The sequence below is a fragment of the Oryza glaberrima genome, chromosome 2, assembly GCF_000147395.1.
Source record: "Oryza glaberrima chromosome 2, OglaRS2, whole genome shotgun sequence".
Lineage (NCBI taxonomy): Eukaryota > Viridiplantae > Streptophyta > Magnoliopsida > Poales > Poaceae > Oryza > Oryza glaberrima.
In genome coordinates, this window is record NC_068327.1 from 90,196 (window position 1) to 112,495 (window position 22,300).

Genomic DNA, 22,300 nt, shown 5'->3' on the forward strand with positions numbered 1-22,300 from the left:
AGCTGTTGCTTCTGATTCTTGATCTCCGCTGGGAAGGAGGAGGAAACCCTAGACGACGACGACGGTGGACTGAGACTATTTATTTATTTATTATTATTCTCTTTGGTTGGTCTTCCCTCTATCTAGATGGTGGGCTTACATTTGGTTGGCTTCTCTCTCTCTCTCACACACACCAACACGACTTGCTTTTTAACTTTTTTTTAGATAACTTTCTTTTTAGGACCTCTTTAAATCGTAGGATTACAAAACATAGGAACGACCGTTTGTTTCGACCGTAGAAAAAAATACAAGAATTACAGAAGAGAAAAAGATTCAAAGGAAAGTTTACATGAGGTTTTACCTCATGTTAAATTTCCTCAAAAACTTGTATGGCATGAGTATTCCATAAGATTTCATAGGATTCAATTTTATTCATTCCTTTGAAAAAGGATCATCTAGGGGGGAAAATCTCATAGGAATGAATTCCTCCAAAAATTACTTTAACTTTCCTTTGAATCAAAGAGGACATAGCTTCTGGAAACTATAAACGAAAATAAATACACTAGTAGGAATGTGTTGCAAGATACTACTGTAGTAGCAAATAGAGTTGAAACTGATTTAAACATTTCACATGCCACATACTGGGGAGGTAGTTCTTGCAAAGTAAATTATGGCTTTTGAGAAGTAGATAAGAGAGAAGAGAACGATCTACAAATTTGTGTAGATAAGAAAGGAAACATTGGGCTTGTTTGGTTCGGAACCAATTTTTGCCCTACCAAAATTTTAGTAGTGACTAACATTGGGTACTATTGGATAAGGCAATAAGATGGTATTAAACCAAACAAGCCCATTATATGTGTATAATAGAACTAATTATTAATGATGTAGTACATAAGTTAACTATTATACATATACATATGAATTGTCTATTAGATTTACTATAAATGATTCGGAGCCATATAAATGATTTGGCTAAATGATTCGGAGCTATATGAATGATTTGGAGCTAACTGATGTCGTCTTTGAGCAAAATCTTTGCTTTTCGCTCCTTGGGGGGGGGGGGGGGGGGGGGGGGAGGCAAGACAATACCGTCTATGTACTAGCACTACACCACATTTATTAGTACAAAAACAGTACGATATTATCAATCACACATGTACACATGATGGTTAACAACATAATAATAGCAAAGTAATAACATTCCAGATACACAGCAAAGGGTTTCACCAACGAATCAATCCTTCTTTCGACAAATATGTAAACTACTATTGCCCCTTCTTTTTTTTTCTTTATTTACATGTACGGCAAAGGATAGAGCTCCTCTTCTCGGTGCTCGCGAGGCTGCCCACGCCACATATATGGAACTTGATTTCACTGCAAAAACCAATACTACATTATCTATTTATGTATCAGCTTATATATATGGGAGTATTTAACATGAGAAATACTCCAGTTCAGCACCTGTGTCTGAAGGGAGACTCTGTCCTTCAAGCTTTGTCCACAGCGGCTGGTAGCCTCAACCTATTATGTCACACGGGCAACAAAGAAACTAATTCTGGATAAAATTGATAGGGCATTCAATGGTGAGCCCTGTATGTTAGTTATCATCAACTCATGATAGATCAAATGATCCACGGCCTTCTAGGATCGCATAAAGCAATTTCTTGCGCATCACTTCCTGCAAAAAGCAAAAGCATAAAGCCAGTTAAGATAATTAGCACATGTACAAGAGAAAACGAAAAATTCACCATGTACCAGAGAAAGAAACCGTACTTTTGTGGAGTATGGAGGCAATTTAAGATAATTAGCACATGTCATAACACTTGGCAGATCATCATCTGCAGACTCTGTAACTCCAGCGATATTTGAAGTATTCACCGCACTTGAGGGGTGCTAATGATCAAAAGCAACAACAAAGTTATATCACCCAAAATGAGGCGACAATATTCATACGTTATAACATGCTAATAAGATATACCAAGAATGTTACCTTCCTAACTATAGTAAGCTTGGGATTAAGGGCAGCTAAACCACCAGGCGGAAGCCGAGGAGCACCAGTTACAAACTGGCAGAATGCATGTTGTTGCTCTGGGGTGAATTCAGCCATGATCTCGAGTAGCTACAAACATGTAGAGCAATTAAGTAACTAAACTTACAGAAGGCCAATTCAGGTATTGAAATGCATATAGCGCACTTACATTTACAATTGCAGGACTTTTAGCAGTATACCCATGATCAAATTTTATATTATCCACCAATGAATCAGGCTGCAGCACAGGTTTATTCAGTGAAATGTAACAAACTAAAACTGTGTGCGTGTGTGTGTGTGTGTGAGAGAGAGAGAGAGAGAGAGAGCATTACCTCCCAAATTTCTCGGCGACCACATATTAGATAGTCAAGCTCTTCAGGTGAAAATATTTTCAGGGATGAGATGTCAAAGACCTAAAACAGAAAGGTAAACATGAACAATTACAGTAAAACAAAAAAAAACAGCTAATAAAATGATTACAAGAGAGAGAAAATGACGTTGCACCTGGTTAAATCCTGATCTAAATGCTTCGACTTGCCTCATTATCCCTGATTTAACTGTAGCATCCACTACCAAAGTAACATACTCTTCCAAGTTGTAAATATTTACCTGCAAAACAGAGTAATACTATTTATTACCACAAAAAGGAGCAAATGCAGACACTAGTCACTGGGACAAACACAAAACTAAGATGGGTTTCATCACTTACAATTGTGTTTTCCTCGCCTTCTTTAAGAATATAATCAGGATAACCTGGAAGAGTAAAATCTAAACACAAATCTTCGATAGGAGTGCCACGGAAACGCAAGTCCGTGACTTCTAGCTGATTCATGCCATAAGTGGATTCAAGGAACCTCTTCCGTTCAACAAGAATTTGCAGTTCTTGCAATGTCTTTCCGAATTCAGCATCAAATGAGATTATGTCAAATAAGTCCAGCTCCTGGCACATACAGTTCATTTGTTCAGACTAACTTCAATAAAACAAATGTAACAAAAGGAAAAACTGATATTAATCCAGTAAGAGTATATCACTTACTTGTCCAAGTATAAGCTTATAAAGTGCTGTTGATAGAGGCAAATCTAAAAGTCTTCCATCTTGCAAAACTTTTGCCATCACTCGCCCAACCAAGCGGAAATGTTCGATGACCTTAGAAAATCTACTGCCTTCTGAAGCATCAACGGTAAGTGGCCAAGGCCGAGGAAACAATCCAAAGGGAGCTTGTATCAAGTGGCTGCCATTGTCAGGTAAATCTGAGCTGAGTTCTTTGGCTGCCAAGTCATCGTCGGGACTTGCGCTCCTATCAATTTGCATTCCCGTATCAGATGGAGAACTAGATCTCCATAATCCAAGGCGAACACTCTGGAGTTCATGGCTTAAGAGAGTATAGAACTCCAAAGTGGGCCCAAGCCCTGTTCCAACTTCACCAAAGTATTCTACCTCAAGAACAGCTCTCTGACTGGAGAACATCTCCATAACTTTAGCAGCAGAATCCAGAATACGGTTACGGGAAACACGAACTTTTTGACGTTGTAGCCTTCCAAATCGGATCTCCCTTTCGCCACCAGCATTTTGGTTGTCACCCTGTTGTTGCTGAAGTCGATTCAAAGCACGGGACAACCCAAATGCTGTGGAGTAAAAGTACTGTCTCCTTGTTTCAAAGGGAAACAAGAAAGGGCAGGCTTTGGTCATCTGGTAACACCAAGAAGGTAAACTGCCACTACAGAGGGCAAGAACATCCTGCATTTGCCGAGCAAGCTTTGGTGTCAACTTACTATTAACAAACTCTTCTGACGGTACCTTGGCTCCAGTTCTATATAGCTCATCCAGTATGGTGATTTTTCCCTCAGCAAAATCATCAGAAGCAGCATGTACTCTTAAACGAGGGGACAACTGATTGAGCCCCTCTAATACACGCAATAGTGCTAAAATGTTGTAAGTTGAGTTTGTTCTCTCTAGATCACATGGGAGTTCTGCCTGTAAGATGCTATCAAGGAGAGAAACACCTTTCAATTCAGATATAGATCTTGAAGGATCTGATTTTGAGTTCAACGAGGTGGAACCACCTTGGGATACCTTCTCAGCCTGGCTATCAGCCTTCTGGTATGTTATCGTGAACACATCACCCCAAAATCGATTTCCATCATTTGACAAATCAGATCCATTAAACTTCTCATCATCATCCTCTTCAAACATCAGCTGACGTTGGAGAGCTTGATACACAGTCAGATGTTTGCTGAGCTGCTTCCCCCCAGCCATAAATATCAGTTTATTGTGCTCATTTATGCTACCTCCAAGTGACAGGCCACGTCGATCGCGACTACCTCTAACCCCCCGACCACCAACAGAAGCCAGCCCAGCCATTGTCGCAGCAACAAATGACATTGCACCTCGTGAACCAAAGGTATTTGGATCTACTCCCCTGCTCATGATGTTCCTAGTGCTGGAACCAGATGAGGGCTGCACTTGGCTATCACTTGCTGAACCAATGTTAGAGTCATCAGTGTCACCCAATTTCACGTCATGCACCCCATCTTGAACACAAATAGGAAGAGAGCCATCTTGGAGAACCTGATAAATAGTAGTACAGTTATTTATTTACAGACCAGAGCAAATAATATCTGTAATAATGAAAAACTAAGAGCTTTATTGGCATATGATATAATATGCTGATCTTACAGGCAGGCCTATCAAATAAAAGCTTACAGCTTATATATCAACAAGCACAACATGTTGTTTGCATAAAATCCCATTGTGACTTGTGAGCCCTAGCATAAGCGCACCACCCCACTTCATTTATAATACATCTTCTCTGTGGAAGAAAAGCTTATATTTGAATATCAAGCCGAAAAGACTCGATAGCTGGTTAGACCAAACTTATGCTTATCATTGGTGTATGCCGAAACTTAAATAAGGTCAAGCTAGCTCTAAAATGCCATGTGAACAAACTTATATATAAACCTACAAATTAGTGCAGGTTGCAACAATACAAAATTAGAAGCACAATAATTTTTGGAAAGTGGTAAACATTACCTCATGATCATCTTCTTCATCCTCTGACATGTCATCATCATCAATCATTAAAGCGTCATCAATTTCAATAGGAGATGTGTCAAGCTCCTCATCCTGCATGCACAAAAACACAAATTTACTACTTGCATTGCTCCCAGTCCATGCAAGTCATATCCAATACTTAGCAGATAGTATGCATACACACAGCTAGTTTCTCATATAAAAATGCATTGGAACTTCAAGTCATCCTTTTTAACAATAATTGTCCTCATCAGTAAAATATAATATACCTTGTTTCACATACAACTCTGTTGGGAATGGCAATCGGAGACTGAACTCTATGTCGAACATGGGTATCAGATACAGAATTGTTATGATTTGTTTACTCTATAAATTAAATGGCCACATCTAGCGCAAACTAATAGCTAGGTGGAAAACCACATAGGTTTGCTATGAAACCAACATGAAATATTATAAAAGAAAAATGAAAATGTACTCCCTCCGTTTCATATTGTAAGACTTTCTAGCATTGTTCACATTCATATAGATATGTCTAGATTCATTAACATCTATATGAATGTGGGCAATGCTAGAAAGTCTTACATTGTGAAACGGAGGAAGTAGTTTATAAGGCGCTGAGGTCAAATCTTGGTATACAAAAAGGAGATTGTACATTATTTTTAATTTAATACTTGTTGGACAATTATTATGTCTATATGCCTCTCAACATAGAATTAACATGCACTAGAATCTTGTACAGAGCTAAATAAAACTGACAACTGCATTCGTAATCTCTATTAGAATTTTTCATGTTCATTTAGAGAAATGAAAGAAATACCTCAGAGCTGCTGTCACCATGTGCTCGCTTCATTTCCAGATCTTTCTCTGAAGCAGCTTTTCTGCGAGTAGCATTCCGTGTATTAGGTCCTTTTGGTTCTTCTGAGTTTGGTTTTGCAACAGCCTTCCCCTTTCCCTTGGCAGTGTTTGTGCTTTCCTCCTGAGAATCCTTCTTAGATGCACCACTACTTGCAGCAGATGATTTTGATCTTGTTGTTGGACGCCTGCCAGATGGAGCTGGTGCAGCTGTGGATGACGCACCAGCTGCGGTGCCAGGTATGCCAGATTCAGAATTATTTCCTGATGGAACTGTAGGCTTCGAAGCAGCCTCACTACGCTGAACTCTGGGCCAAAGAAACTCTTCAACAGCTGCTAGACTCGCAAAGGGATCAATAAGCACAATATTTGACGAATAATCCCGAAGTGATTTTTCACCCTGAGCTCGACAAAGGCGCAACTTGAAGGGCTGAGCTAGAGCACTCAAACCTGAAGTCAAACGGGAGCCTCCAATACCTATTCTGCTGGACTGGCTGAGCACAACAGGGAAGCGCTCCAATGAACACAAAGCACTTTGCAGTTTTTGGACCAAAAAAGCCATAGGAGTCTCATTCCTTTCATGGTCAATAGAAAGGGCAACAGATATAAAAGACTTGTATCGCCTAAGCGCCTGCTGACGAAGCTTTGGCAGGTTTGCCTCAGATACCCTCTCCTTTCCAAATGTCCCACAGGACAAATAGTCAAGCAATGCTGCAACAACTCCGCTTCTAATGAACTCAAATGTTGATACGCCGTTAGTTTTGCTAAGCTCAGTAAGTATTTGTGTTATTATCAGCTCAAATTGTGCCTCCACATCATGTGAGATGTCAAAATGAGTGGAACTTAACGCTTTTGATTTCCCTTTGGCTTTTGTCACGACATTCTCACTTGCAGAATTTAACTTTGCACAGAGTGTTCTCAGTTTAAGAAGATCGTCAGTAACTCCAAGATCTCTTGATTCATGGTCAGAAGGGAAGTATTTATCTTTGAACAACTTTGCACGATCACTAACTGCAAATCGAAGACTGGTGTTTTGAACTTCTGTAGAGCATGGTGTTGAGCTGGCAATCCCAGGATTGGAAGTGTTTGATTCATCTAATGAGCTGTTTTCTGTTGGTGCAGCAGCACCACGCCGGCGCTGGCGTCTAGAACGCGAGGGCATCACAGATTCATTGTCTTTATCATGTGGCAATACCTGAGAAGGCACCATATCAGAGGATTCTGGACATATAAGCGACTCCACAGCATGAACGACACCTTCCCTCACAAACAACTTAGAGAATGTCTCAGGAAGTTTTTCCATCATAATTTCTGCTATTTGAAGAGCAGGAATCAACACTTGCGGATCTTTCCACGCAAGAATGCCTGCTAGGAAGCTGCAAATGGAAATTATGTAGCTTAGCAAGGATCAGAAATGAAGGTGTGTCTACTTGCACAATACAAGAAATAAAAGCTTCCAATATACATATGCCAGTAAATCATTAGGTTGTGCCAAGGAGTGACTGGATCATTTCAGCAGGGCTGTAGCACATTAGTTTTCCAGTTTTCCAGTGATTGATAAGCATTAGTTTTCAGCAGTCTTATTCTTCCAACATAAATATGCTTATCAATAAAAACTTCCAACATAAATACAAGAAAAGAATAAGACTGAAGCAGAATCTTGTATTAGCACCTGGATATGTTTGTTGTGCCAAGGAGGGACTGGATCATTTCAGCAGAGCTGTAGTACATTAGTTTTCCAATGATTGATAAGCATTTGTGGCGTATCGGTGCATTTACACTTGAGCCATACACCTGTCCAAGAACAGATGCCATTAAGTACAGAAACCCTGACATATTCCCAAAAGTAGTAGTACTCCATCTGCCCCAAAATATAGCAACATCTGGCTATGCACCTGGACAAAGTTGCTCTATTTTGGAAGGTAGTAGTTATGTGCACTGACAAGAAAGAGGATCTGGGCACAAACCTGCGTCATTATGGGTAATAAGTCCATACCGAACTGCTTTAGAAGCTCAGGGTGCTCACGTAATAGTCTCTCATGTCCTGACCTTTCATTTTCTGTTGAACTTGTCCCATCTTGTTTGGTGGAAGCTGATTTCTTTGAAGAAGAGCCTTTAACAAGCACATGGAAGTATGCTGGTAAAGAAATGATTCCCGAAGGCAAATGTGGAAGCAAATCATCAGCAAGGCTCACTATCTCAAACATCTGCAGAGGTAAGAGTAAATATGTAAACATCACACATAAAGAAATTAACAAGCATGTATCACCCCCTCAATCAAACATAGGTGCCAACAATCAACATAAGGGTGCGTAAGTGAGATAACAAGCAGCAGCTACTGATAACATCATGCGTTAACAATGCTCACAAATGTCAGATATTTTGAATCTCAGCAAATATGTTTATTGGCATATGTATGATATAAGAAATAAGACCAAAAAAATGTAACTCAGCAATTAGTTACTACTGGTAAGCGTTGGTAGCTTTGGATCAATCACACTTCAAATTAGATACTGAATATTGTGTTCCTTTATGTCTCCTTAAAACACTATCCCAAAGAAATTAACTTAATGCAGGACGCGTTATTTGAGAATAGTGTCTCAAGGACTGTTGTACAGCATTTGAAACAATGGCACTGAACATGAACAGAGATCCACCGATAACATGTTCCCTTTCTGCGTGGTTCATTAAAACGTCAACGGACTAGTTTTTGTTTACTAAATAACAGTCCTACCTTCAATCCTCAAGAATATTACCATAGGGAACTGCCCACTGGTATGGAAAATTGTACATGTGGCATAGGCGCATAGCCTTAACTTTTAGGAAGTTGTGGTAAGCCATGGAGATAGGCGCAGAAGACACAAGTTTAGAAAACATGGTCTGCTAAAGCAAGTTTCAGAAATACATAAGAACTGAGTCTCAGCTACCCGCATGTCACTTCATCTGAGATAGATGATAAAAATGCCATAAAGCTTCAGATTAAGTAAATTCAGTGACACAGGCAATCACCTGTTCAGCAGGCCTTGACAAAGCTGGGGAGACTGATGCTCCAGCAACCAAACCAGAACCTGAAAGAATATCTTTAAGAGTACCACTGATTCCAAGAAGAAGAAGTGTTTTGGCTGCTAAAAGCGACCCACTCGCACATGTTGAGAGAAGACGAATTAATCCCTGAAAAAAGTTCCAGTCTATCCTTAGCAAGAGTACAGAAAAGATAGGAAACAACTCGAAAGAATGACAGAACATATTTGCATGTACCGTATATGTTGATGTACTCAACGAGGCCTGGCCTGCGGAGTTGCTGATTGATACCAGGCTAGCAGCCTGAGCAACCAACCCATGATTGCACAAATCATCCAATTTCTCTGGATAAGAAGCAAAAGCCTCTGCAACGCGTGTCAAACAAACAGAAGCATGTTCGAGCACCTGGAATGAGCATAAACAGAAAGTTAAAACCGCATGTTATAAAGGTGAAGCCAGATCACCAATGCGATGTTTGGAAATGAAAAATACCTTAGAATCATGGTGGTTCAAGAGATTCGTGAGCAACGGAACAGCTTCCATGACAAACTCGGACGCATCAGATGGCAGCTTCCTGCATATATTAGCAGCAGTAGACAACGCAACTCTCTAGAAGCATGTCCAAGAGGAAACAGATAGTAAGTTAATAGAGCACGCAGAACCAGAGGAAATTAAATTTAAGTGGGTTTGAAGATTTGAGATATCCGGAGTGGTGAATTGATTAATAGCATACCTGAACACCAGTAGAGAAGAAGTCCAGATATGACAGGACAGCCATTAGCGCACCAGCTCGTAAACAGGCAGTTGGATGCTCCTGGGAGATCTTCTTGAGGGCTTGTAGCGACTAAGAACATCAAGAAGTGGATGTTAGCATCTCAGTAAACACATGCTTGAAGGGGCAAAGAACAGGTGTTCCGAGTGAATCTAGCTAGCCTACCTCATGACGGCAAATGGTTAGATTCATCATTTATTTATGACACCACAGCTTATAGTTATGCACTTTACTAATCATATGAATAATTTTATTTATTCATCAGTGGTGTAGTTATTCAGTTGGGTATGGAATATAACGAGACGACCTAATAACCACATGAGTAGAGTTCATGCATCAATGGTACTAGAGCGTATAGCTATACTGGACCTATCAAAGACAATGGCTACTGAGTCGTCGTTGTGGTGGCTTAACAACAGCAGAGCAAGATGAGAGTATTCAGGTAAAAATATTCAACTAGGTCATATGAACAATTTTATTAATTCAGTGGTGTACATACACGAGTAGATGAATGAATCGATGGTAGCAGAAAGCATAACAAAGCAATAATAATAATATGAAGAATGAGATGAGAGTAATGAGTAATGAGACAAGGGGCGGGGTGAGTATACCTGCTCGGCGAGGTCCATGTACTCGATGGTGAGCAGGCGAGCACAGAAACAGGGTATAGCCCCATAGTGCACGACGGCAGAGCAAGAGGAGGGGAGGACGTCGACGAGATTGGCGAGGGCACGGGCGGCGAGCAGCATGACATCGGGGCTGGCGCCGCCTGCACCATCCTCCCCGGGGCCGAGAAGGCCAACGAGGATGGGCACGAAGGCATCGACGGGGAAGGCAGCGAGCGACTCCTCGGTGCCGATGGAGAGCATCTCGCAGAGCTGCATGAGAGACTGGAGCTGGCGCGACTCGTCGCCATCGGACTGGAGGCCGGAGAGGATCCGCTTGAGCTGGGCGGAGGTGGAGGAGGAGGAGGCGGCGGCGGCGGAGGAGGGGAGGAGGTCGTCGAGGCCGGCGCCGAGCCTGCGGAGGAGGCCCTGGAGGGCGGTGCTGGCGGAGGTGAAGGAGTGCGGGAAGGGGGCGACGGCGTCGTCGTCGTCGGGGGCGGAGGGAGGGGAGGGATCGGAGGAGGGGTCGGGGTCCTTGCCCTTGTCGGAGGCGGAGGCGCGAGCCCGGCGGCGGGAGGAAGGGGAGGGGTCCATCGCAGGTGCAGGCGCAGGCGCAGGAGGGGGAGCGGCGGCGGAGGAGGAGGAGGCAGCGGAGGAGCGGCGGGTGCGCTTGGGAGCAGAGGCTGAGGAGGAGGAGGAGGCGGCTGCTGCTGCGGCTGCGGCGGCGGCGCGCTTGCGGCTGCGCGTTTCCATACAAGCGGTGACGGGCGGGGGGGAGGGGGTGGCTCGCAGCCGTGCCTAGGCGGCGACCGGCGGCGGGCGCATCGATCGATCGATCGGAGCTCGACTCGATCTGCGGCGGATCGGATTCGCTCGCCGGAGAGGAGAGGATGGATCGAGGGGGGCGAGGGATTTGGGGATTTTGGGGCTTAAGACGGTGCGGTGGACGTGGCTTGGCTTTGGTTCCCCCCCTCCTATAGCCGCTCTTCAACCAAACGGAATGGAATGCTTCTCCTAAAATCAACCTCCCATTTTATTTTTATTTTACTTAATTTTATTATAACAAGACTACATATTTTTTTAACTAAATTATCACAAACTGTAGATATAATAAGTTTATATATTGGAAAACTTCCAATTTTATGCTTGAGTTATCACAAAACTATAAGTTTTAGGTTATGGGAGGGATCACAATCTTAACAAAATTCAAACATCTTGAGCTAGCTCAAACGGTGCATCTCAAACGGATTTCTTCAAAAATTGTAGAATATCATTCAACATATATCAAAATCCGTTTTCATAACTAATTAAAAATCAACGTCCAGACATGGCTCAAAACTTGCACTAGCCAATCAAGATTGCAAATAATGTTTCAGTCCCATATACAACAATATCTAATAAACTAGGTCTTACATATTTATATGTATCCCACGTAAGAAGAGTTTTATTTTTAGCGGTAAATATCTATGTTCATGATCTTAGAAAGCGTTTCTAGGTACATTCGAATAAGTATGGACATTTTACCATATCAAAGCATAGGTATAAGTATGGACATTTTACCCATAGCAAAGCATGGGTATTTTGCTAGTATTGTAACAAAGATAATTCACTGTTGCCATCTATATCTATACTTATAGGGTCCTCCTAGCGTTGAGGACAATATTTTTTTTATTGAAAGTTGAGGACAATATTTAGTAAGACGTTTAAAACTTTGATATCAAATACTTGTTATTCCATTACAAATGTCTTGAAAATATAACTTAGCCTCAATATTCCACAGCAACAATTTGTAAAATCTTACCATCTGTACAGTATTATGACAACATGTATACTTGGGATAACTTGCAAGGTTAACTTGCAACCCCTACCAGCTCGAGTCTTTGGTTATTATTTACGAATGTTTTCATAACATGAAAACGGTTACCCATCCCCTTAAAATCTTTGTTGACCTATATTATTATTACCATTCTGAAGTATAAAACCAACCAAGGGATTCCACTGTCTAACTTATCTTCCCTGGGTTATTAAGGTTAGGAGCACTATAAGCAAGGTATAGCAGTTTATAAAGCGAAGTAAGGATTAAACAGATGTACAATGACGAGAATTGCCTCCCTATTTACATTTGAACTGCATTGCGCATACGCAACGAGTGCATATTTACATAGAAATGTATATTCGCATGAGCACAGGCGCATGTACCCACACGTCAAAAGGTCGATAAAAGATGAACAAGCAGGTACTGCAAAAGACAACCGTGGAAGTAGTAGTACGTGATTGGTACCGCAAAATGAGTGAACATCCTACGAAATAACATCTTCCGATCGACCTTGTAAACAAGAAAGAAAGAAAGTAGAGAGGCAGCTCAGGACACCTCCACGACCAAAAGAGAAGAAAGAAGCTACTACTGGGCTCGTCCACGGGCACGGGGTGGGTGGTCTGTCAACAGTCGAATAAGCTTGTCGGATCTCCCCATTGCATCTCTTGACGATTTCACTTTTTCTTCCTGCACCAACCACGCCTACACTTTGTCAGCAGCTAATCCAAATCAAACCAATTGTGCATCAAACAGACAGTGGTTTTGCCGCTAGCTATAAATAATGTCATGAATCAGCGCTTAACAAGCCATCTGCATCAGCGATCAACCAGAGCTTAGATTTAGCCGCCCCATTATTGTGAAACACTTGGATGTGGTTCCAATTGTTGCTGAGGTTTCAAAGAGACGTACCTTTCTGGTATCCACAAATATATCAGGACCTGTGAATTCTTTGAGCATCATAGCTGACACAGGCTGCAATCTCCTGGTCGAGGGAATGAAAGGTAAACTTTAATTCCATGACAAGCATGCTTTTTTTTGCGGGACACAAAAAGCAAGACTCTTAAGCAGTAATTATGCAAGAAAAAACATTTCTGAAGTACTCACCTTCTAGTGTTCTTTCTATTGCAAGGCTTAGAAGCAGAGAGATCCTCTATTTTATCTGTCAGTTTTTCAGCCTGATTGTCCTTGGTTGGAGACTTCGAACGATAACCATAACAAAATATGACTATTAGAAAGGGCGACAATAAAAAGAAACTAGCCTAACAGAGCATGTCGTTTTTCTTTTTACTTCTTAACTAACAATATTCCAGTAGAATATCTCCAAGTGTTTATAGACTTGGCATTATATTTTTCATCATAATGCAACAAGCAAAGAAGTGCCATCCGCCCCAGACTAGACAGTAATGATCTTACTATTGGAGCTTTCCTTGGGGAAGATTTTCCATTTAGAGTACATGGATACATGCCTCCATGATCATCCACTACATGTGGAGGTTGAGCACAGCCTACAAAAATTGTGTTCCATTGATAATGTAATACAACATTTCAGAAGGATATAGACAATCATATACAACATGCCCACACCAAATTAAGCACGACCAATGCTTTTGTTTTATGAGATATTACACATTACATACCATATTCCACAATGGTTATTTCTACTGTTGGCTTGCATCTTTCTGACTGAGGATCCTGCTGAAGAGCACCCTAAAGAAAAGGCACAAACATATGTCTTAGACTTTCCAACAAGGCAACAACGATTTAGCATAGAAAGAAGAAGCGCCACTTGCATGCAATCATATTTCATCCTGAGAAATAGATTAAAAGAATAAGAATAGCAGCTAACCTTGATTATGTAAGGAAATATTTTCAGTGCACAAAGGGATTATGGACAGTGTTCTACAACTTGACTAGGATATTATTGTGTTATTTTTGGAACTTTGAAGGAGCTCAGTACCACAGTGAAAATAGAATATGCATTACGCTCCACATCCCCATACTTCCATAGCTCTAAAGAATCAATCTCTTCTTTCTTCCCAAGAGCTCTCTTCCCAGCCTAGCAAGAAACATCCCCTTCTAAACCCCCAATGGCAGCCATCACCAGTTCACTACCCTCCCCAAACTCCCATAATAGAAAAACCCAACGAACAAATCAAAGGTGGAAAACTCAAATGTACAAATGGATAACTGTTTGATGCAACAAACTGCTTGATTGTGCTAAGAACAATACAAAGATACGTACAAAGATACAAAAAGAATTAAAATATTAAATTGTTCCATACCATCCCTTGCAACTGACTGGAGCTAACATGTAATGAGCCAGAGTTCACTTCTTGGGAACAACTTGGAGTACTATGATGTTTCACCCCTGTCAAAAGATCCAACAAAATTGTGATAAAATGGTGCATCATGAGCAAAATATTGCAACATGGAACTTGTTAACCTCTTGTGTGAACATTCTGTTGAATCCCCTCCGTTGTTATATTGTGTATCTCTTCCCTTTCTTCTTCACTTTGCTCTATGGGAGATTTCTTGCTAGCACCAATAAATTGTGGAGACAGGTTTGCGCTTTCATTCTGTAGGCATGTATCTGCACAAGTGACCTTTTGTGTCAGTTGACCTTATTGTCTACACAATATTTTTATTTTTAGAAGTCACACAGAAAGGACTTCCCTTGCAAAAATGGTACCACGATCTTTAAATGGAACTCTAATTTCCACATCAGAAGAAATATGTTTCCTAATTTTATTCTATTGTGTGAGTGTTACCATGTTAAATTATTCAGCAGGAAGAAAAACATAGAAACTTTAAGAACCTGTAAAGCTTTGATCAGATGGATGATCCAAACTACTGGATGAATGTGTGACACCACCACCATCAGAGCAACTTTCAGACCTATCCAACTTCTTATCAAGCACCTGTACCACTATCTAAAAAAAGAGAAAAGTAAGATATGGTTTATCCACTTGTACAGTCAAGATAGATTATACTCTCTTTTTTCAAGTGTTCCAGTAAACATCTCTAAAAAACCTTAATAAGAGACTGAGTGGTACTTGAAAATCCAAGGTAAAACAAGATTCTTCTACGCATGTGTGAGAAAGAGGGAGAGAGATAGAGTACATATTACCCCAATGTTTTCTTTTTCCACATCATGCTCAGGAATAAAAGCATCGGAACTACTTGCTTTCTCTGGCTAAAAGAACAGGATGATGGTCCATATGTCAGTAAAAGATGCAGCAATGTTCCTCGAGTATCAACATCATGACATCTTTTTGAAAAAGAACTACATGAGCATTTCTCCATGAGGGTCCAAAGGTCCAAACCAGTAAGTATCATACCTTACAATCTCCGGAGCACAATTCTTCTTCCGCTATCAGCTTAATAATAGAAGTATCACAAACATCAGATCCCCCTGTCCCTGTTATAGAAAAATGGATTCTCAGGCCTATGAGAACCATATGATGATATTGTCCTGAACATGTACACCATGGAAATGTAACCTGTCTTGTCATCATAATCTGAAGACCTTTCAGGGCCATGACCTGTAGATTCTTCTGAGACCTCTTCTACTGCTAACTGTAGGAAAAAAGAAGTTCGCTTAGTGCTATGCTGTATAACATGCAAAAGAATATTATCAAGAAAGCTCCAACCTCATTTATATCTGCATTTGAACTTTGCATATAACATGCCCTAAAAATTAAGAAACTGCATCTTATTGAATATAGACTATTGGCGTGCAGGCATAAAAGGGGAGATATTATGCTTCCCATTAGGCACAAGTAGTACATAAAGAAAAAAAATGGTGCGCTATGTAAAAAACAATCCAAAGGGCAGAAGATCGTAACTATCAAAGGAAATGAAGGGTTAGGAACAGGCTGCTGTTCGATGCAACCAGAGCATGAGATTTTATGACATTGAAGTTTTAAGCATGCTCAACTGCACCAGGTATCAACTCATTACAGTAAGTTTAATCTGACGTAAACATTGTGACAGCCCTTCTAAAGCCTAACAGCATATCTACAGAGTTTGATGGAATAAAAGATACAAGGAGTGTTAAGCACTCTGTTTGCTTGTAGAGCTTTAGATCCAAGACATACTTATTCAAACATTACTTTAGTTAAAAGGCACTCAATGAAAATCTAAGTAAAAAACCAAATGTGAGGTTTTCCTGTTTGAAGTTTCTTTAACTTACAGATTTGTTTAGAGCAGAGTCAATAGATACAAGATCAGTTTGACTTGATAGAGAAACAAAACTTTGAGCCACTTGACCAGAAGACACATCATTGTTTTGCTCAACAAAGGTATTTTCAACAGCTGGAAATTTCTTGCATGAACAACTTAGAACCTTCAACTTCTTCTCCAGCTCCATAATTTTGATGTCTTTAGATCTAAGCAATTCTCTTGTGCTCTCAACAGCATTCTCAGACTCCTACAGGCAAACATGTGAATTAAAAAAGGAAAAAAAATATATGGTGAATTTATTGATCTATATATCCCATACAATATAAACCTACTAAGTGAAATTATGGCATTTCTACTTTTCTCACAAAAGCACATCATCATAATTTTCTAGCATTTTGATAATTGATCTAGGGTAGTAGGGTGTAGATTGTACCACAAAGCCAAGCCGTCTAGCTATAATTCAAATCCACCTCGGACCTCATGTTAACCATTTTGTCACGCTAATTTCACATGGCGACACACAAGGTTTATATCTAGTTTCATTAACAACTAAAAACAGTGAAATTTCAAGAGCACTAGATATACAACAATAAATCCCACTTCAAGCATGTTATGTTCCTTACTTGACTTCACTACCCATCCTTAGAACTTACCACATTGAAGACAGACATCAATATTCCACATTCTGGTCAATTAAACAGAGATAAGCAATATAAAGGCAGGAAATTACCAAAAGTTTTTGTTTATACTGCTTTAAAACAGTCCATAAAGCCCTGGCAAAGTTTGTCATTATTTCTTCATTTCTCGAAACTCTTCGCAATTCTGAATTAAGAAGCTTGTACTGTGACTCATCTGCGCAAATATATGAAATAAACAGTATGAGGTGAATGTTGTTATTCTCTTACTTTATTACACTGAAGATAAGAGAAATATTTATTACGAGTTATGCAAAGCAAAGGGTCAGAACTATGACTACAGACAAGTAAGAGTCAATAATAGTACTGACTACTGAGACCGAAAATGAACTGTGCCAAAAAAAACATGTGATATTGAAACAAATGAAATATTAATATAGGTGAATAGAACCTTTTTCAGAAATTGTAACACCATCATCCTTATCAATGTCATCCTTTCCTGCGACCTGCATAAATATAGCATAGATTATAGTGCCTTCTGAGTTCTGACTAAGATATGAAATAACTATAGCAGACATAATTATATAAGAACTTGTTTGAGGGAAATATGGATCAGAACATGATGAGGTTTGAGTGATGTGAGGGCAGTCAAGACTCAAGACTATGTGGTCCTTTAGTACTTATGGTACAGGATTGTAATTAAACACTAAAAATTGGGTCAATGATAAATCAGGACTTCAAGGTTTTAAATTGATCAGCTTGTTTGAAGCACTATGGAGAATTAATAAGTTAGATGGGCCAAAATGAACAAGTGGAAAGCTTAGTAAAAATTACATCCATACTGCAAAAACTTCAACCTTATGAATCTTCCTCTTTTTCGTGTTCTCTTGGCAAATCAGGGAAGCACTGCTTCTCTTTTGGGAAACCAATTCAGAAGAGTCCTCAAGGTTGGTATACCTGAAAGATAGCAAAATAAAACCAGGGCCCCTTTGAAACACAGGATAGGAATAACACAGGAATAGGAAAAACGCAAGAATTGAAGTTGCATGTTTCTCCAATCCTACAGGAATGGAAAACACAGGAAAGATGAAGATGGAGCCCTTTGATAGCATCACAGGAAACTAACAAAGCAAAGGAAAGTTTCCAAGAGGTTGGACCTCTTGCTTATTTTCCTATGAAATTGAACCATAGGAATGCAATCCTATGGAAAATGTCCTATCCTTTCCTACGAATCAAAGGGCTCCATAGGAAAAATTCCTTAGGAAATTGAAACCTGGCAATATTTTCTGATGTTGGATATCAAATAGAAAATAAATAATGAATACCTTCAAAAGAACATGTATAAATGAAGTACTTGCTACTGAGATTTTGTTTTAGTACAAACACATTATTGAAAAGATGTGGATTAAATTAGTCATATATCGCTTCCCTCAATGCATTTCCTCCATTCTAGGGTTACGTCCCATGATCTAAAGTTCCTAACTGCTGATATCTTAAAATATGACCCTTTCAACTAGAAATGCTCACCCTAACAGTATTGGAAAACAAACAGAGGAAACACCACCAAGAAGCTTTGTGTAATTTATTAGGCAATTTTTACATGCACCATATAATTTCAGTATTTCACTTGCAATTCCTTTTGCATTTTCCAGCATTCATACCATAGGTCATATGTAGAGCAAATGTAAAATTGTTTCCTACTTCCCTAAAGTCAAGATTATGTATGTATTCAAGTTTATCTCCCTTCATGTGTCTAATTCCTCAAAATAATGAGTAACTGCTGTTATGACCAACATAACAAATAGAGAATAGGCTTAGAGCGGTTTTTTAAAAAGAATCAACTGCACTAGAATCCTATCTGGTTAAATAAGATGCAGCTTACAAAATATTTTTTACTCTCATAAGACAATTCTGTCAATGATTGTAAGGGGAGTACTTTATTTTCATGTACGGAGATGCTTGTCTTAGCAAAAAAGATGTATCCAAATAATCATCATCTCCTGGTTTCACATTCAAAATCTGAAAAATAAGAAAAATCACGATTAAAAAAAAAACTCGACACATAGACCACACAGCAAAAGTGATAAATAAATAACATAGCAGGCTGCAAATGTCATTGCAGCACATAAATGAGCATAGGCACTGTTATGGATGCAGCCAACCATCCTTACATTAGGAGGCACTACGAATAATCACAAATAAGTGCTCGCTTCAATTTGGATCTATCTTATTATGTTATCTTTTGAGTGATGAACTTGTTCCTTCAAAGATAGTACTTCCTCTACACAAAAATAAGTGGTGTTCTAGGATCAAACTTTTGTACTTTCACTAACCATAACCCCAACCACCACCACCACAAAAAAAAGGAGGGTAAACTCGAATTTTTTAGATGTCAGTAAACCAACATTTCCTTGATTTGATAAATATATCGCTACAAAATTTGGGATCAAAGAGCTTTGGGAACTGTGTCAGGTCCAATGCATTGCTTAATTTGTGACGGATAAAGTATAAAGCACATCAAAACATTTTTTAAAAAATGTAGCCTATAAGTGAAGGTGAAGCGCATCATTTCAGGAGATTTCAATAAGAATGGACAATTAATTTAGGTGCAAATAACATACCAGAGTCATTTTCTTCCTTCCTTCCAGGTAGTCTCTCAAGTACCTTGTCAACTATCAAAAATCAAAATTACAAAAGATTTAGAAGAAATAAAAATAAAATTCCGTTTCAAATTAATCTTCAATTGCTACAACTGGTGAATCATAAAATGTTGTTTGAACTTTAAACTTATTGCATAAAAAAGTTTTGAGAGCAGAAAAATAAGTCATCAGGAATAGAATGTGAAAATTAGTTTTTGCATTTCATCAACAAACTAGCTCACTATACATGGAACCAATGTCATTAGTTATATAACAAAATATAGAAAATCAATTGATGTGAGACCACCGAAAAAAGTGCTAAGCAAGATTTATCAATTGTAAATTGCCTTGTTGACCTTTAGATCTGTTCTTCAGATTCCTCACTACAAATAGAGGATCTATGTAAAACATCATTTGATGACCATAATTAGGGAAAGAAATGGTGATTACACACCAAAGGGCAAAAAAGGATAGAAAGAGGCAAGATTCAAATCCATGTTTTGCTTGTCTCAAAAGAATATGTTGTGTCAGCAGACATACCATTGAGTTCTTGAAGTGCTTCTCCAAGGGTTTCTTCTTGTTTTTCTGATGCTCTAACAAAGACTGCAGTTCCAAAAGATATTTAAAAAAGCATGCATTAGCAAGCATGACTTACTGATCTGAGTATGCAAAACATAACTTAGTATTTCTGCAACCACCTCCAGATGGAAAAAGGAGCTACTAAAGAAAATCCATTTGGCCATACCCTCAAACAGAGACCAAAAACCATGGATGTATTGTTGATGAAATTACTCTCTAGCAATCGTGTACCCTGTAAATGAAAGAGTAAGAGAAATGTACACAAAAGATGGCATCCCATAAAAGAAAAGGTGTTGTGCATGCTTCATATGTTCTATCTACTAATCTATATTATAGGGGGAGGGACCATTGATCAAGAAACAAACTTGATTTCCAGTTCTCCTTTCCCGCTCTGCCCCCGCAAGGTCTGCTATGGTCAGGACAGCATTATTAAGCGAATTCTCACTTTCTGCATCAGAGCTTTTATGAACAGCACGTATAGTGATAATGCACTGCGATCGACTGCAAGACAACATAAGCGTAAATTAGTAGATCAAAAATTAGAACAAATGCTCAAAATAGAAAGCAAAGAACTATATGGTAGAAAGAAAAAGGAAAGAAAACACAGCATCTCTACCATCATTAGGAAAAGAAAACCTTGAAAGTAAAATAGATATATCCAGGATAAAGTTTTTTGGTTAGTGAAGATCATATGAAGAAATTTATAAGGAAAACATGCCTTGACTTGCTGTTAGCATTTGTTGCAGCTGTGGTACGCTTCAGCATCCCAGATAAAAGTAAGGCCTCAGCATCCGCAAAATTTTCAACGGATACCTGCAGAACAAATGAACTTATTGCATGGTACCAAGCACATTGGTATCAGCACTAATGTAGTTCAAATGGAATGGGCCTTCCCCCTGACTATGGTTTGTGCTCCGGAATCACAGAAAGCAGAGTAAACTCCTGACATGAGTTGGATTAGGAAGTTTTCATCCAATCGGAATAATTAACAGGAAGTCACAGCCAGACCATTTGAAATGACCGAAAAGATGAGGTGCACATCCTAGGTTAATGTTTCCAACATACCTCTTTAAGACCTTTAATTGTTGACTGCTGGAGAACAAGGTCGGTCGCATCAGACAGTAGGTCAAGAATCCGCTCTCCTTTTCCCTCAGAAAGTATCTCGAACATTGAGAAGCAAAATGATCTGTAGTTATGAGAAGAGATGTGATATGGAATTTAAAAGGCTTCCGTCCTCCATGGTAGTGTTAGAATTTAGATATGAACATGGTTAAGAGAAATATTAAAATGATGAAAGCATTTGTTATTGGAATTATGTTGAATGACAATGTAGGTTTTGGCTTAAAAAGAGTGTAATACCGTAGTTTGCTGAAGGGTTCATGTGTTGTTGGAGAGAAGATGCGGCGTAGCGTGAGTGGTACAAGTCCAGGATTCCTTGGGGAGCCAAAGACAGTATGGGTCTTTCCAGAGCCAGTGGGACCCATTGCAACCAGAAGGCCACTCTTTCCTCCCAACAAGAAGTCATCCACCAGCGGATTCATCACTTGACTAAATACATCATGCTGCATATATTGGAGTACTAGATATATAGTAGAAGATCATCTACAAACTTAACACGATGGATGGATGCAGTCAGAACGCAACGAAAACCTCACCTGTGAGGAATCGGGTGAGAAGACGGAGGAGAAGCCGTCGAAGACCTCGGTGCGGCCGCGCTTGGGGTCGAGGAGCTTGGAATGCGGGACGGTGAGCGCGACGGAGTTGGGGGAGTTGGCGACGAGGCACACTTGCTTGGGATTAGTTGGGGACTTGGCCTTGCCCTTGCGCTCCGGGAGCGGGAGGGGGCGGATGCGGAGGAACACCTTGAGCCGCTCCGCCGCCTCCTCGAGCAAGCGAGAGATTTGGGAGGGTTTGGAATTGGGGAGAGGGGTGGGGGGAGGCCTCGCGCTGCGTGGAGGGTTCCGCCGGAGGGTGCTCGGAGCAGGCGGAGAAGCCGCCGCGCCAGCGCCGGCGCCGGTGATGGGGGGCTCCTTCAAATTCATCTCGACTTTGGGGTTTGGGGGTTTGGTGCTCAGCCTCACCATTCCATTTTGAAGCCAACTCCCTCCGCTCAAACTACACTTTTCTTTTGTTTCGGGGGAGTCTGAGGGAAGAAATGAA

The 22,300-nt window shown here is 40.0% G+C and overlaps 2 protein-coding genes across 2 annotated transcripts; both read right to left on the reverse strand.

The window, feature by feature from the left end:
* Positions 1-1,131: 1,131 nt before the first annotated feature.
* Positions 1,132-11,253, reverse strand: LOC127761576 (E3 ubiquitin-protein ligase UPL3). The gene is made up of 18 exons (XM_052285887.1): positions 10,296-11,253; positions 9,646-9,756; positions 9,405-9,521; positions 9,150-9,317; positions 8,901-9,062; positions 7,859-8,098; positions 7,564-7,685; positions 5,857-7,267; positions 5,040-5,132; positions 3,045-4,577; positions 2,718-2,948; positions 2,513-2,617; positions 2,341-2,421; positions 2,178-2,246; positions 1,970-2,098; positions 1,753-1,872; positions 1,441-1,657; positions 1,132-1,353 (listed from the first exon to the last, which is right to left on the reverse strand). The coding sequence occupies exons 1-17, from the start codon at positions 11,040-11,042 to the stop codon at positions 1,592-1,594; spliced, it is 5,505 nt and encodes a 1,834-aa protein (XP_052141847.1). The 5' UTR covers positions 11,043-11,253; the 3' UTR covers positions 1,132-1,353; positions 1,441-1,591.
* An 890-nt stretch (positions 11,254-12,143) lies between these two features.
* Positions 12,144-22,260, reverse strand: LOC127763502 (kinesin-like protein KIN-6). Its single transcript, XM_052288228.1, has 24 exons — positions 21,796-22,260; positions 21,500-21,702; positions 21,206-21,326; positions 20,859-20,953; positions 20,506-20,641; positions 20,307-20,372; positions 20,102-20,164; positions 19,544-19,594; positions 18,859-18,941; positions 17,780-17,879; positions 17,374-17,428; positions 17,018-17,139; positions 16,298-16,534; positions 15,606-15,681; positions 15,444-15,523; positions 15,233-15,298; positions 14,921-15,035; positions 14,549-14,695; positions 14,388-14,473; positions 13,743-13,812; positions 13,519-13,610; positions 13,210-13,301; positions 13,015-13,087; positions 12,144-12,792 (listed from the first exon to the last, which is right to left on the reverse strand). Exons 1-24 carry the CDS (start codon positions 22,222-22,224, stop codon positions 12,691-12,693), a joined length of 2,760 nt encoding a protein of 919 aa, XP_052144188.1. The 5' UTR covers positions 22,225-22,260; the 3' UTR covers positions 12,144-12,690.
* Positions 22,261-22,300: the final 40 nt, after the last annotated feature.